At 40.2% G+C, this 17,542-nt stretch overlaps 1 protein-coding gene across 5 annotated transcripts in view; it reads right to left on the bottom strand.

Moving 5' to 3' along the window:
* Positions 1-17,542, bottom strand: part of nlgn3a (neuroligin 3a) — a 130,701-nt gene that overhangs the window by 98,727 nt on the left and 14,432 nt on the right. For 3 of the 5 annotated variants that reach the window (XM_086310769.1, XM_086310778.1, XM_086310787.1), the window contains exon 2: positions 8,305-9,014. In XM_086310769.1, the coding sequence (XP_086166895.1) occupies positions 8,305-8,776 (472 nt within the window). In that variant the 5' untranslated portion in view covers positions 8,777-9,014. Of the gene's footprint in view, positions 1-7,165; positions 7,226-8,304; positions 9,015-17,542 lie in introns of those variants that run through there. The other 2 variants (XM_086310761.1, XM_086310796.1) reach the window with 2 other exon arrangements.

Raw genomic sequence — 17,542 nt, 5'->3', positions numbered from 1 at the left:
CGAAGTTCAATGAATTCATGAACATAGCTCTATTAATAAAGTCTACAGTGTAAGAGACCCGTGTTATACAAGATTTAAGGCACATGCTGCTTATACTGTAACTCATTGTCAGTATCATAGCCCTAACCCAGCAATAAAAGGAAATAAATACTACACAGCTACAGCCAACAATGAGTAAACATAAAACTGGGGGTCAGTTGGTTGGTAACTATAAGTGCTTTTCTAATCAATTCATTTATTTTAAAACCAGTGCACTACCTTTACAAAAGTAAAAAAAACAAACAAACTATTATGGATTTTGTCAACCATTCCATTATCATCAGGACCTTTTTTTTAAATAAGGCAGAGTGATGCTAATTTATAAATCAGGAGCAGCTCATCAGACATACAATTATAGTCAATTAGTATCGTACCTGTATTTTCTAATCTTCAGTAAAAGTTGTAGCTCACCACGAAGAAAGTAGAGTCAAACCATTATCTACAGCCATTAGATTCCACCTGAATTATTCCACAGAGACTGCTAATTGCTTTTTTTATAGAACAACTTAAGTCATCATTTGATAAAAGTGAAGAACTCTGTGCAGTTTTCTCTGGATCTTAAAAAGGCGTTTCACACATTAAATCGTGGTATTGTTAATCATAACCCTCCCAGTTTTTATTTATCTGATATAAACTTATTTTTGGTATCTTTAAATCTTATCTTTAGAACAGTAGACGATGATTATGTCACCTTTATATATACAGTATGACCCACTTACCAAAAACTTGTCTTGAAACAAGTTTTTAAATGTATGGCGGTGATCCGCTCATAAATCCGGTCATTTAACAGCAGCATGGTTCGGAAACTGGTGTTTTATACTCAGCATGAAAAACAATTCTTCCGGGGCTTGGGCCTCAATAAAAATAAATGGGTTTAAACTAAAGATTAATAGGCACTGTATTGAACAGATTTGAGACATAAAATATCTCAACCTTGCATTATTCAAACGTTAGATTTTAGACGCATCCAAAAATAGCAAGAATACTTGCAAACGAACAAAAACATTTAGACTCATCAGAGGCTGCTTGCTTTTTCTCTTTGAAATTAGTCTGAAGATCATCGCCGCCGACTTCTCAAGAAATGAAATAAGTTTCGCTTCCATCATTTTATTACATTTGCTAATATCAGCCCCATAAATAATGAGTTCTGGGCTAAGTAGTGTGTGGAGCATCTGGCTGTAATTGTAAGGTGCCCCGTAAATCCTCTTTTGTACAAATAGGTTTTGTTGTAGCTTCTAAAGATGGAAATTCTCATTTCATATTGCATCATGCTTTGTGTTTTGTATTGTCCCTTCAATCTGCTCAGGCTTTGCGTTTTTTTTAACGTGCATATATATATATACTTATTTATTGTTGAGTCTGTGCAGTGGGTTCTGTATTTGCTGTGGGGTTTATGTAACCTAAAGGCCTCTCTAGGGACACTTGGTTTGGGCTACTTGTCTTTAAACAAATACAGATTTAATTACAAAATAAATAATAAATAAAAAGCTTCAGGCCTTGCTATGAATTATAAATGATAGAAACACAGTGATTATAGAACGCCTTTGCTATCAACATGCTGAAACAATTAGGTTACTGAGTAATAATCCTCAAGACGGGCACAGGTGTCGACAAGTGAGCTCCGTCATTTTGAATTGTTGTCTGTGAGCCCGTGTGTGTGTCAATCGCTGGATCTTTACCAGGGACTGCAAATACGTGACATCTGCAGTGACTCAGCCGGCGATCCTATACTTGACCTTGAATGTTTGAAGCAATGCCACAGTGAAAAGTGTGCGCCATTAAAATAAAACTACAATGAAGTGCCGAGTTTCCTTTTTGAATAGCTGGCCTTCAGGTGTCTAAACCTGCATTGCTTCAAAACAGGCAGGCATGTAGAATAACAGCTATTATTCATGTTCCTTGACAGGTAAAATAGAAACCTGTCGCATTTATCAAATCGGGTTCAAACGAAATCGCACTCGATTGGGCTTACTCGTTACACGGAGGAAATCAAAATGAAACATTTCATAAAGACAGCCTAGTTTGCTATATAGTTTTACATGAATAAACCCAAGCATGCGTACGTATGCACACATACACCCACGCACTTGCACGCAGACATTAAGATACAGAGTGCTCTCACACTCTGGAGGCTTCTTGACTGAATCCACAATTCACTCAATACATCGTGGAAGGGCTGAATGTTAACTGCCTTTCCTTTGCTGGAAAAAGGTTCGCTGACAATAGATGGGCCTTGGAGTTAAATATCAGAAAGGTCAGAATGTGGAAAGGGACTTAGTGAAATGTGAAATGTTGCAGCCTTGACAATTTAGAGCAGTTATATTCAGTCTGTAATCCTCAGGTGGCCGTTTTCCCTTGTTCTTCTCTCTTTTTCTCTTTCTGTTGTTTTTTTCTTTCCCTCTCTGTCTGTCTGTCTTCATCTCCCTCAATCTGTCTTCCTACATAGAGGTGAAGGCACAGCTTGGGAGGGACACATAAGAGAGAATGATGGAGAATGCAGCTAAAAGGTTAAGGAGGCTGTAATCCTGCTGTAAAGGACAGCCAAAACTCACACTGTGATTCAGCTGCTCCAAAAAATTTGACAAAAATAAATAAATAAATAAATAAAAAACTCCCAAAACAAATAAAGGCCAGCAAGCTGTCTTTCTGCCCGACGACAGCTACATAATAGAAAGGGACAAGTTTCACAGAGGCCGCGGGTTTCTGAGTATAAATGCAACCTAACACAATGGGGAATCAATATGGAAATTAATAAACACACCCGTAAGCAAAATCAATAACGGCACTGGTATCGCTGGATATATTCATATCACTATACGTCCCTACACACGAGTACGTGTGCACTGCAATTCCAGCCCTGCGAAGGCAGTAAAGATGAAGACCGCAAGCTAACAAGCAAGTGTAAATGTGAACAATGGATCATTTTAAATGTTTAAAAATCATAAATTCCCCTTAATATTTATCTTACACCTCAAGGAGACAAATAGCAACGCATTGTGGTGCTTGCTTACAAGTAAAGTCCGCAAGGCACCATTAATCTCTTTATCCCTCCCAAACACACAGACAGGTGCGCAATTACAAATGCATGATATGTGTGAAAGTATTGCTCAATTTTTTAAGATACCAAATTTGGAAGACTGAATTCTTTACGTGTAACATTATATGTCACAGTGTGGCCAGGGACATGCGTGTGAATAATTTATCACACTTAAGAGGAAATCCGAGGGGCTGTGGAAGCTCGGTCTATCTTAACAAGAGATAGGAGATGCAACAAATTGTTTTTTCCTCTTTAAATGGGCTTTAAGACTCCACAGGCTGTGTCCACCATTTCTTTTTAATTTGGGATAAACAAAGAACAGAACAGAGATATTGAGCCTTGGATTGACTGGGGAAGCTGGACAGCACAGCAGCAGGAGGCCACTGAATAGGAACTTCCTGCTTAGGTCATGCTTTGCATCTCAAGTCAGCGCGATTGCATCTGCTGGCCGGCAACAGCCTTCCCTCACTGGGGTCATCAAACATCCCAGATAGATAATTGTAAAAGATCATAGGAGCAATTTTCTCTAAAACAAAAACATGGGGCATCTGCTCTGTTTTCGAATCACACAAGCCAATATTTGTTCTTGTTTTCTTGGAAAGTTTTCGCCCTGTCTGCTTGGCGTGCAGATCTTCTCGGCAGCACTCAGGGAGCAGCCCCTCCTTCCTCGAGGCAAGCACAGTCGGCCAACCAACAGGATTACCATGGTGTGTTACTGTTTGCTGCGGCCCTGCTGCAGTCTAACCAGGACTGGGGCTCTTATACAGTTTTCACATCTTTCTAGCATCTGGAGGTCATCTGGTAAGATGGAAAAAAAACTGTACCATGTTTCTTCTGGGGTAGTTAATCTACAGGTTTGGCAACCGATCGGACTGTTCAGTACTGGCGCTGAGCTGAGTAACACATGGCAGCCTGCTGCCTGTGAGGGCTACATAGGAATGATAGTTGAGTGGTCCAAATCAAGCCAAAAAGTACAACAGATTTTGCTGCACTTATCTCAAATGGACTCATGATGAGGGATGAATTTAGGAGTCGGAAAGGTTGATCTCAGAGTGTCTCTCAGAATCAGCGTTATACAGAGACGTGAGCATGAAGGACTCTGAGGACGAGTTTTACAGGCAGGCTGCAAGCAATGAAAGCGACACGCTGTAAAACCTGGTACGAAATAATGTGAGCATTATACAAACAAGAAGCGCACGGCGCAGCAGGAGCGTATTATAACCAGAACTCCACCTCGTTGAAAGCATGTGAATTTACAGGTCTTTTTTTTTTCATGTTTGTCGATCAATTTCTCAATGCAAAGCTCTTTTACAGATAAACATTGACCTCGTCGGGTTTGTCCTCACAAAATTTACCCATCTGCAGCCAATCTAGCACTCTGGGGCTGAATACTGCTTAGCTGTGTCCCCGCACATCATTACCCTCCTCTTCACTCCATTCACTCTGACTCAGAGCAGGAAAATGACTGAGTGATATAACCAAGGCTCCAGTGTCTCCAGCAGCGTCGCTGCTCCATGCTCTCGGTACGTGCTGTAAGGCCACATCAGAGAGAGCGAGTGAGCAGTGGGCTACGGTGCTGATGTTGCACATTAGATCACCTACACATGACCTCAAACGCTACCTGCTCGGACATCTTGGATGTGCGGTGCTGTGGTAGAGGGCAGAGACCATCTCTGTCTTTCTCGCTTGCTCTTCTAGAGCAACACTGTGGTCAGTGCAAACATAAGAGTGTTTATGAACAAAGAGAAACGCTCTGGTGAATTAGCCCTGTCAAAATTAGCTGCAAAACCTGCGCTCTCTCTAGCAATCAACCATGCTGGTATTGAAAAAATAAACAGCTAGTGCAATCTGTATTGAGCTTTATGTTATTTTTTTATTTAAGGAGTCTTTCTTTGATCTTTGTTCAGGGCACTAATGGAGGAAAATGAGCCGCAGCTTTGATATCAGTGCATCAGATGTTTTACTTGCACAATGCTCTGCAGGACGCTAACGGCGCAGAATCCATATGATAGGCTTTCTCTATTGTTTGCTGGAAATGAATCCCTTATAACTGAATTGTATAACCTCTTATTTAACCATTATTTTTTTTCACTGTGGTTTTACTATGCAAAACACTCTCTGAGTCATCGTATGGGAAGACTTTACCTCATGCACGTAGGAATCTTATTATGATCACATCCGATTAGGGATTTGTACTTTTCTCACTTGATCAGCATCACCACTACAGCAAAGGTGCTTCATGCCTTTTACTCAGCTCCTGTCACAACTGCATACTGTTGCTTGGCAACAATCACACAACCATTTCATCCAGAATCACCATTTTTCTTTCTGAAAATCAGTTACGGTTACAGATTGGAAAATTGGTAGTGGAGACGTTATTGGTACTGAATATGAACAGTGTGTATGACTCTACTGCATTATACCGGTCTGTACTGCAAAAACATAAAACCCTGTGTGTGTATATCTGTGTACATGCACAGAGATACACTTGGTTATAGTGTATTTACTTATAATTTTACAGAGAGGATTTAACCAAAAGTAGGAACTAAAAAACAACAATTAAAAATATATATTATCATTCACATGACTCATGAACTGTTTCCTCTTCGAATTCCAATTAAAAAAAAAACGTCCTTGTTGGAAGTATTTATTTATTTATTTATTTTATTATGACCGAAACCAAAGTGTGCCTGGTAAGAATGAATTATGCTCCATTTTCTTGGGTGAGTCAGCAAAAGCTATGATTAGTGGAAGCAGTTTAAAAAAAGGTGAATCTCATATAAAGTGTTTCCATGGAGACTGAAAATGATGAACTTTGTGTTTATAACAACAGAGGAACTATACAACAGTCAGCTCTCTGCACAATAATATGTCAGAACAACCAACATATAAAACTTATGATAAACCATTTTCTCATTACCAAACACGGGGAAGATAATTGAAAAATTCCAACTGGAAGGGGAATATTAAATAGATATTTCTGTGTATATTCCACAACTGGGACTAATTCAGAAGCAGAACTGCCTGAAGGGCTAGTCTGTCTCGAACAAAATTGGTTTACCAAAGCTGAATGTACGAGGCACAGAGTGAGGCCAAGAGCTGTCTCCTGTCTCCGTGGAAATCAGCAGCAGAGGTCTCCCAGCTGAAACGGAATCTTTACTGTGCAGCGAGATATGCTCAGGATCACAACTTTAAGGCTACCTGGAAGGGCCCCCGGTGCCTTAAGGGAAAGCTGGGAAAATTAACACTCTTTTGTCAAGAGTGGTTGTGCTTTAGCCGCTGCTAATAAAATTGTGATGTGCTTTTCCGTGGCTGCGCGTGAGGCCATTTGCTACACGGATAGATCAAAGCTGTCGTGCCAGTAAAACACCCCACCGCCCCTTATTTGAACAATGGGAATAATCAATTTGAGATAGAGGTGGCGTTACACTTTTTTTGTAGAAAATTAAATCAACCGCTGATGCTGGGGTGCTTTCAGGTGTCGTGCTTGACGAATACTTTCAATAAGCCGCTTAAGTGCTGTCTGAAACGGGACTCAAGTTCCTTGTAGTAGCAAATTAACATTTCAGGGATAGTTTAAAATAATAATAATATTCATTTAAAAAGGCATTTATGCTTCTGATTTAATCAACAGTTGTATTTACCTTTAAACAAATGCACTTTAGACATGAACAATCCACACAGTGTTGTGAAAAAAAAAACACAGGTTATCAGTAGACATCACAATCTATCGCTGAACAAAAATTCTGCCGCTTATTTGAAGACCTGCAGTTTTACTCCTTGACTTTAGCTCGCACATTTAAACAACACAACAACCTAAACACACACACACTTACTCACACAGGCATGCAGCACAGCACAGCCACTCACTCATCTTTCACACTCATGTCAAGGTTGATCTGAGTCACAAGTCCCATGTTCATCCCAATTAGCACTTTGATTTGGGAGTTGATAGGTGGTGATATTGGCGGCTTTGGAAGGATGCACCCATCACTCTCCTCTCTCTTTCACTCTTTCAATTCCTCCCTTTCGTTCCATGTTTTTCTTTTTTCTTTCTTTTTCTTTTCTTTTTTTTTTTTTTTTACATACCTCCTTTTCTACACATTTTCTTGTTGGGTTTCCTGGCACATTCCTTGGATATTCTTTTGACTGTAAAATGAATGGAAAAACTACAAAATAACAGAGAGCTCTGGAAAAGATCGCATGTGACATGCAACAACTCAGACTGAGTTAGAACCCGTCTTCTCCCTCTTTCCCTCCTCCTCCCACCCTCCCGGTCTTCATCAACAACAAGAACAACAGAGGACCTTTTGAAAAAGTAACTGGGGTGTTGCTGCAGAAATATTCCAAAATGGTGGAATGAATTTGCTGCACCCTGGGACACAAGAAGCCCATATTCACATGCACTTCTATTTAAGACCCATTACGACCACACGGAAGGCAGAGAGGCTAGGTTTTGGAAGATATTGGAGCTCACATCCGAATCTGTTAAGTGATATTTGACGTTGTATGTGCGACGCTCAGAGCACTTAACATTTCAAGCCCATTTTCCTGTGTGGCTCTCCTTCAAGTGATAAAGAATAGGGTCTGTTTAAAAGAGATATATAGAAATCAAACACTTTTAGCAATGTCAGTCTTCACAAATTCCCAATCTGTGTTTGCCTTTTTGCACAAAGTCTCCTTTTGCATTTCTCTTTGTGGAAAGACAAACTGGAAGTAGAAAGGAGAGTAAAGGGTCTTACATAGGTCAGGCTGATGCCACAGGCCTCTCATGTACCAGACAGAATATTTCACCAACCCTACAGAAGATCATTCACTTATGAGGCAGGCTACTAATTGCTAATATCCCCAGAACAATCAAGACGGTGAGGGTAGGAAGGTGCACCGAGTATTTCCAATCTGTTTCATGTCTGATTAGATTTCGTTTTTCTTTATTTATTTTTCTCAATAAGTCATATTTAAGAAGTCATTTAGTCATCAAAAGAGGAACCTCTAACAGTGGCATGGAAGGGGAGAGTTGATGAAAAGACTAAATGAGAGATCTAGTCAAGATGGGATGTCGTATGATGGACACGGACACAGCATGCGCTAAACAACGGTTCATGCTTCGCGCAAAAAACAAAGGTGGCACAAAATCTTAGAGAAGAAGACAGAAGGAAGTGGGAAGCAGAGACAGGAAAGAAGAGAAGGAGAGGTTTGGTTTCTTCCTGTGTACTCGACACACTCACCATCCTCTGTTGGAACATAGATGTTTAGGTAAAGACAATCCTCATGTTGATCTTGTATGTATGTGGTAACTATATCCAGGTTGAAAGTGAACCATATCGGCATCATTATCTCTGGCACGGCATTGTGTATATTTTGAGGGCAGACAGGAGCAAAATGGGTGGCGTTCTTGATTCCTGACCAGGAAGATGGAGGCTCCGGGGGCATGAAGCGTTTTTCTCCCACGGGGGAGGCAGCGTAAGGAACCCCCAGATACTGGTCGACCGGCCCGAGAATCTCGCTAGGCAGGGGGACCCTCACCCCTCTGAGTTTCCCATACTGTGTGTTCACAGTGGGGTGGTAGTTCTGACCACTCACAGCCGCAAAGCACCAACAAAAACTTAACACCCACAAGGACACGCTGAAATTGGTGCAATTATAGGCACCGTGCCAGTTCTGCGAGGGGAAACGATTTCTCCCGGGAGAAAACCACATGGTCCTTGTGAGCGAGTACAAGTGCAAGTGACCAACATACAAGCCAGGGCACCGCCCTCAGCAAATGCACAGGCTTCCCACTCAGCCCAGTAGTGCAGGCACCTGAGGGACAGTCATCAGCTGGGATACTGGAGCCCACCAGCTTACAGATGAGACAGTCAAAAGTTGCGCAGTTCCTGTCTGTGGCGAGGTCCTTATTCACTGTCCTTCCTCTGCTCGTCGGATCTTCTAACCAGTGCTACAAAAAAAGGACAGAAAAATTAATGACAGTTACTTGAAAATCCACCTGTTTGCTCCCATTTTCAATCAGTCATTTTTATCCACTTTTTGAGTCCTTTTTTATTTTTTAGTCATGACATAAAAAAAGCTCACATAAACATGACAGAGCTCTTAGTGCAATCATCAATCCATATAATCAAGAACCTGTCTTTGACTTGGATATTGCAATTAAGTGTTGGGTAACTTGTCAAGATGTACCAAATAATGCTAACAGGACAATTGAAGTGTGAAAGCCATCAGCTGTCATTAGGTAATTATTCTCTACTTTACAGTCTGACGTTTATATTAACAGTTAATATTTAGACAAAAGGCAGTGGTAAAACTAGCAGTGGGAGTCACACACGCATAATAACACGCTAAAAATTTCATGTCATTTTTAATGTTGGCAGCCTTTTCACTGCGTAGCCCTTTGAAGTAGTTATGCACAAGGTATAAATTAAATGTCATTCTCATTGTTTGCTTATTCAAGAGATCACTTTTTGGGATGAACACAAAAGGGGGGAGGGGAGGATGTTCGCTACAGGCAGCAGGTCCCTCCAGTGACAGCGCTGCAAATGCTAATCAACAGTCCCAGGGTGAACCAGTAACAACACCTTCCCACGCTGCTTGATCAATTTTCAATTTCTGTGGCTTAGGGTCCCTCTCAACCTTGTGTGCCTACTGCAGAGTTTGCTCTAATAACAATGGAGAAGAAAAGCCAGCATTTAGAGGAGGATATTGCATTCCAAAATGACTGTGTAAATGATTTATAATGTATCAGCAGCCGTTGGAGGGCACCTAACCGCTGAGAGAAACCAATCCTGACGTTTCTGGAGGTGCTGTTATCGCTAGGCAGCTATTACCATCCGCCGCAGCTGTGGATCAGCAGACAGTCTGCCGGTGAAATCTATATGCTTAGTTGTATATGCAAAACCTCACTTCAGATCAAAAACATAATGCATACGTGCATGCACATATTTAGTAAATACTCAAAATCAGGCCACTTTCAATAACACTTGGATAAATGGAACATGTGTGCTGGACAATTCTGCTCAGAGATTGTGGCACACAGAGTCCCTGTTAAATGATAATACACGAAAAAAACCCATCCATATCCAGTGTGGGGACTAAAAGGTATTCATTGCTGGGGGGGGATGGTGGAAAAGGCTTCAAAATTAAAAAAAAGCCAATCTGGCAAAGTCGGGTCACTGCTCAGTAGGATCCCTGTACCAGAAGCAGAAAACCTATCTCACTTCACTCATGTATATATATGTATATGTGTGTGTGTGTTTGTGTTTTATATAAAACATTTTGTTTATTATGTAAATTTTACACAAGACATGGACCTGCAATAAACCAATTCCACAGCATTCAAAGGCCGAGCTAATGTGAAACACTTGAACATAATCAGATACTGTTAAAACACAGCACTATAAGAACTAACCTGCAAAAGCATGATAAATAAAAACTACACTGTAAGAAATTTCCCCATTAACTAACAGCAAAGCACCAGCAGCTACAGCGATCAAATTTGAACTGCTATTTTGCAGTTATTGTTTTCTATATCAACAGCTTATAACTGTAAAAGAATAGAAAAATCACAGTACAATACAAGTCTAACATTATAGTTTTGATAGCTTGCTTGCAACCATACAGAAAAGTTTATTACTGTAAAATCTAATAACATGTACTTGAACTAAGACAAGAAATCACCTTCGCTACACTCCCTCCGCTCTTTACACCGCACCGTTATGGGAATGCTGCCATATTCAAGACGAGAACTAACCAACTGCTAAGTGTTTTGGTCATTGTGGCTTATTTTCTTGACCAAGAAACCATGCTCTGCATCTCCAGTAATTAAAGCTTAAACACAACTAAACTCAAAATAACAGCACTTAAATAAATTATTTAAGCTTAACGTTTGCTCTTGTGTTCGCCGAAGAAAAAATAGTGCATTATACCGTAAATATGCACAGCAGCTTGCTGATGATATTTTTTCCTGTTTTTAAAAGTGATTTGTTGTCTATTTAACACAACAGCCTTGTGCAAAATCCTACTATATAGATATATATTTTAGAGATACACTAAAATAAATTTGCTGTATGTCTAACAATCACTCCACCTTATTCATATTCAGCCTATTAATACCAATAAAATGTCGACATCCTTTAAAAAAAACAAAAGCACCACAAACTATACTCTTAAATTACCACAAGGTCAAATAAATACCAATGAAACTACTTCTAAAACAGATTTTTCCTAGTATTCTAATCTTCATAACGGCAGGATACATTGCATTAAAGCTAAGTATTTAAGTACTATTAAATTCTAATGACAGAAAGCTAATGACCAGGCCTATATGTCAGGTTGTTTTTCAAAAACAGTTTCTGCTTCAATTGCACATGATTTGTGTTTGATTTCAAGTTATGCCACAAAAAAGCTCCACATATTGATTCCCTGAAAAAACAGAAATGCTTGACAAAGGAGGCTTCATAAAGGCCATCCATTCACACATTTGCAGACACAGATAGTCAATTTTCCATCGCAATTTTAAATGAAGTATTTTCTGTTTGGATTTTCTCACACCGTCTGAGAATAGGAGTGATGGGACTAATTCTAGTCAAGATAAAATACATCAGGTCAAACTTTTTAATCAGGACATAGCAAGGACATAGGACACTGTGATGGAGTGTGTGTGTTTAGAGGACACACAGCACAGAGGACTTCATCAGTCTCTTCTCCAACAGCATCTCAGAGGTCCTCCGCTTTGATCTCTCTACCTGCTGAAGCACTGCCAAGGGAGAAACAGAGAGAGAGAGCGATTGCATGAGTTCTCCCTCATCATCCCAGAAATATTGATCGTCTCATCACTGTGGCCTTGCAGCCCGTAATAAATACAGCTGGAGTGATGGAGGCGGAAGGAGGGGGGGAGGATGGGTAGGTGGGTGCTGTGCTGACTCTAAGTCAGGTTATTAGCCCTTAATGCAAGACGGCACTCCACCAAGTACATGCCATTAAACACCCTCCTCCCCAATTCTCCAGTGACTGATTAATGGGACATGCGAAATTTCTGGCAGTCCAAATCATATTTAGCATTATTCAAAATGGCCACACTGGTGCATCATGTGAGTACAGATCTCATGTATAGAAGAGAAAAAAAACCCATTTTATTTCTCTTTATATTGGTCTGAGTCCAGAGCCGCGCACACTTACTGTAGAAGACCCTTTGTTCTCCTACAGCAGAGAGATTTCTGCATCGCAATAAAAGTCTGAGCCAAATGTACTCCTACGCTCCGACATCCCTTAGAGAGAGGCTGAATGGACTCTGATAAAAAAGGAACCAATAAGAGTTCTGAGTAGATGGGGCATCTGACTCGCCACACTCTGTTATTATAGTAACTAGTCTGCAACAAAAGCATTCACAAAAGCTGCATTAGTCTTCTGGAACATCTAACTTCAAATGAAGTGAGCCATCCCGACCTCAGAGGGTGTAATCAGTGATTACAAATGCAGCGCTGTTACATGGAAACCGAGGGACAATGTAATGCGATGCAAAAAAATGATTAGGGCAGCCCACTGAAGGTCAGTGTTTTAAAGCATCAATCGAAGATAGCCAATTCAACTCAGATTCTCTGAGTTGCACATTTGATTACCCGTGTGACATCACATGCTCATGGTCAACCAGTGGGTGGAGCAAAAATCTAAGACAGAGTGCTACTATTTTCCATCCATCCATCCATTCATCCATCCATCCATCCATCCATCCTCTGCCACTTATCAAATTCAGGGTTGCACGGGGGCTGGAGCCTATGCCATTTGGAAAACTTTCAAAAACTCAGGCAGAGCTTGTCTATCAACGAACAACAATGTTGTGTGCTACCTGGATAATTATACAAATCATTGTAATACCTTGGCATTGTCACGAAAGGATGGGCAAAATAAGTAAATAAATAATGAGCGGACATTTAAATCATTATACTGAATGAGCTAATCCTATTTTATAGACAAAACTCTTGTTCTTTTAAGGAACAGTCAATATAATGGAAAGCAGACCAAAGTATCCAGGTGGTAACTTTAGCTTGAACTTGTTAAAATTGTCTTCACCTTTGATTTGTGCTACTAAAAGATGCTAAGGCCACTTTTTCAGACAAGCTCTTTTTATGACAGGATTACTCTCTGGTCTCTTTGTTTTCAATACTGTGGAAAATACATATCTCTCTAAATGGTCTGCTTACACATGTTTGTTTCAAATATGCAAGGGATCTTTACACACCAAAATCAGTGATGAATGTATGCACTGTGCATGTGTTAGCTCACAGACACACTCTTTACATAAGCTCCTGGGCTCGACAAAAATAGCATGCCATATTAAATCAATGAGATTGGCATGTTTCAGAAACAACATTCACAAAATGTCAAAACCAAACTGCGGCATCATAAGGCTCCTGCTGGGAACCAGTGTAGTGAGCAATAAGGGGCCACTCTTCCCTTCTCTTCCTTTTTTCGTCAGACACAGAGTTGTGCAGTCATTATTACTTAGGAGATTTGGCACTAAATCAAGGACAAAAAATGCGGCACATACTGACTGCTAATCACCGCGGTGATGCTGACATATTTTTAAAGAAGCAAATGGGAGACGACAATGGTGCGGCTGTGGCCACCTGCTAAGCTGTGCGTCTCCACCCCTTCTCCTAAGTGCTGGATAAAGGTGTCCATGACTATCATTACCAGCCGAGCAGCCAAAGTAACGCAGGAAGATCGGCTTGGCAAGCCAAATAAAGACAGATTCCAGGTGAGCATGTGTTGAGATGAATTCTGCGGCTGCACAGCAAATAAATAATGGCCATTCTGTTAACTGCTGACGGTGCTTGAAACAACTGTTTGCTCTTCGAGACTTAAATGATAGGGACAGATTTGATCTAGAAGTTTTAAAGCTGCGAGTCGAGGCAGAGAGCCCATTCTTACATCTATATTCCCTCTCTCTCTTTCACTTGAATGTGTGTGTGTGTGTGTGTGTGTGTGTGTGTGTATGCCTCTGAGTGTCAGATACAGTTTAGTAAGTAATATGATGTGGGAAACAATATGTGGGGATACAGGAATATTAATCAGAGCTAACCATCTCAATTAGATGGGAAAGGACGGAGGAGTTTACATTTAAAAAAAATGATATATACGTAACTTTCCCAAACAGTTCATCATCCCAACTCCTATTGATCCCCTACAGAGTCCCACAAGACACTCCTACTGAAAAATCTTAAAGTAGCTAATCACTCAAGAAGCCCACAGGGATTCGTTGAGAAACCACAGGGGCAAGTATTGGGTCCGTCTCTAATCTAGCTGTATGTAAACACATTAAGACTTTACACATGGCATACTCATTATCCAAGCTCCCACAGATGCCGATTGCAGGGAGAGATCTGTTCTCTTGACAAAGTCTTTTGTGTGCAGTTTCCATCACCCTGCCAACACAGTTTCATAGCATTGTTTACCAAAGAGCAGAAGATGAAGGTGGCCTCAGTTAAGTAATGACTGTAACAATAATAATTAAAATCCTGTGATTTTGTTTATATAATGCTTTTCACTCTTCACTGCATAACTGTGTAATTACGTATTAAGGTTGATCTTATAAGTTGAAGATGCCTTTGTTGCAGGCAAAGTCACACACCATAACATATTCTCATTAGCAATATGCAACATACACTTAAATGCTTATCATTATTCTAAAAACACATATTATACTCGTCACTATCCCTTTTACTAGCAAGGCACATCTCACTCATTCAGATCTCCTTTTGCCTTCAGAACAACCTTAATTCATTATAACATAGATTTAACCTAAGTTCTGGAAACATTTCTCAGAATTTTTAGACCCTATTGATATGAACGAGTCACAGACTTGCTGCAGATTTGCTGGGTGCACATTCATGATACCAGTCTCCCATTCCACCACCTCGCAAAGGTTTTAAGATCTGATAACAGCTGAGTACAACTAATTCATTGTCATCTTCAGGAAGCCAGTCTGCGGTTGTTTGGGGGTTTGTGACATGGAGCTTTATGCTTCCAAAAGCAGTCATTAGAAGATGTGATCACAGGGGACATGAAGGGATGGACATCATTAGCAAAAATACTCAGGTATGCTGTGGTGTTTAAATGATATTCACTTGGTATTAATTGGTCAAAAGTGTTACCAAGAAAATATCCCAATACCGTTATACCACCACCACCATACCATCATATCACAGCCTAAGCTGTTGATACAAGGATGGATGCCAAATTCTCACACTACCATCCAAATGTTGCAGCAGAAATCGTGACTTATTGGGGGATGCTTTCCAGTTTTCTTTTGCCCAACTTTTATGAGGCCTGTGGCAATGGTAGCCTCGGTTTCCTGTTCTTAGCTTACTGGTGTAGTACCTAATGTGCTCTTCTGCTGCTGTAGTCCAACTGCTTTGAGACCAAGCTTCCTAGCTTGATGCACTCTGGCCATTCTCCTCTGACCTCTGGCATCAAGAAGACATTTTCGCTCTGAAAACAGGATATTCTTTTCTTTCTTTTTTTTACTAATCTCTGTAAATCCTAGAGATAGTTGTGTGGGAAAATCCCAGTAGATCTGCTGATCACACAACATAACATATTCTCATTAGCAGCTGCTGATCTACTGCTGGCACGAACAGTCACATTCAAAGTAACTTTAATCACCTTTCTTCCTGACTCTGATGCTCAGTTTGAACTTTAGGATTTTGTCTTGATCATATCTATACGCCTAAATGCACTGAGTTGCCTCTGATTGGCTGATTTTGTTTCACTGAGCACCTGAAAAGGGGAACATCGCAAAATGCCTGTTGAGTGTTTATAATTTTGGTGTAGAAAACAATGTAATCACTCATTTAGGTGGTTGGTGGGTAGTCATTTAGCTACTTGACTAAGTAAATCAGTGCATTAGAAATGCAACCATGGGATGTCCAATTTACTACAACGAACATTTTTCTGAATGTTTTGTTTTCTGTAGTTGGTCAAATCATCTTACATCTGTGAAGTGGAAAACTCATTTGATTGGGCTTGCTTTAACGCATGAGGAACCACTCGAGCATACCAAGGAGAATTCAGCAGATATTTCAAACAGCTTCCTTCATCTCCTCCACTGTGAGGACAGCACGTATAACATGGCAGCACAAACATCAATTTCTGACTTACAGTGGAAAAGAGGATGGATTTTTAGCCTTCTGGGATTCTTTCCTAATAAAATTCAGGCAAGAGCAAGGAACCTGAACAGTACCGGCATGGCACTACGTATATAAAGCAAGTGTAAATTTATGACCATTGCTTCAAATGTGAACTGCTGTGTATTACTTTTGCTGCACTCTTTTGGCTAAATGCTGCTTGTCCTGGAGTTCCCTGGCAGTTAGTGCCTGAGAAGAAAACGCTTAAATTTGCACTGATTGATTATAGTTATAGAGATTAATGGGGATATTGGTGGGGATAAATGGCTTATTTCCAATTTAAACTCTGTATTGAATACTTAAAGTATGTCATTTTAAGTAATGCATCTAACAATATGCAGTACTCTGCACATTTATCAGACTGGCCTAAGTGGATGGGAGTGGGGAAACATTTTTCTTAAAGCAGCTATTAACACTTAACAAACATATAGACTTGAACTGAGGGTTTGCTTTGAGTTAATTGAGGTCTGGCTGGTAATTACAACAGAGAGTTGATCTCTCGCAATCAAGGTTCCTAGTTCATTGGCACCACATTATAAAATCTTAGATGGATCAGCTCCTATGGCCAGTATTGACTCTTCTACTCTGGGTTAAAGCAACCATTCATTCGTTGCCCTACAAAAAACCATTTGCAGTGCCAGTATCAAATACTAATACGCATTAAAATGAACTCAGACTGAGGAGTGCTTTAAAAAAAAACCCAAAAGACTGGCTAAAGAAGAAGAACAGTTTTAATAACAAAGTAACAAACTGCATAAAATACACATTTGACATAGGAATCATTAGTAGATATCTCCCAGTAGGAGCAGACAAAAGAAATTCTTCCAAATGCCCCAAACACCCACCATCTTCCAATAAAAAATAATAACAAGCAAAAAACAAAAGAACACAGGAACATTGCAAACCATATAATGCCACAGTGCTTTGAAGAGCTGATCCCCCCCCCAAAAAAAATAAAAACAATTTTCAGAAAAGCAGTGGAGTCCTGTGCTGAGTGCATGTAATTCACCACTTTCATCCACTGCATTTTGAATTATGTTTTCTCAAGACGGAGATTAAAAATTCAGATCATCTTGTCCAAAAGAATGTGAAATTCATTAATTTTTTTTGCAAAAAAAGACGAAGATGAAGAAGGCCTCTGGGGCACCACTGTGGCTTTGTGCATCTGCATGAACATATACTGTAAGTATGCTGGGAAAATGAATCTCTCCGTGGCCTAATGAGCTAAATAAGAGCAGTAATTTAAGGTAAGTAGGCCGCGGCTCTGACTGAGAATCCAAAGATCAGC

Source organism: Aulonocara sp. 'chitande type north' Nkhata Bay, linkage group LG2 (genome assembly GCF_057382095.1).
Source record: "Aulonocara sp. 'chitande type north' Nkhata Bay isolate Kocher_YH1m ecotype deep benthic linkage group LG2, A_spYH_male_GT1.1, whole genome shotgun sequence".
Lineage (NCBI taxonomy): Eukaryota > Metazoa > Chordata > Actinopteri > Cichliformes > Cichlidae > Aulonocara > Aulonocara sp. 'chitande type north' Nkhata Bay.
The sequence above is the reverse complement of the archived record's forward strand: the minus strand, read 5'-3'. Positions and strand labels throughout refer to the sequence as shown.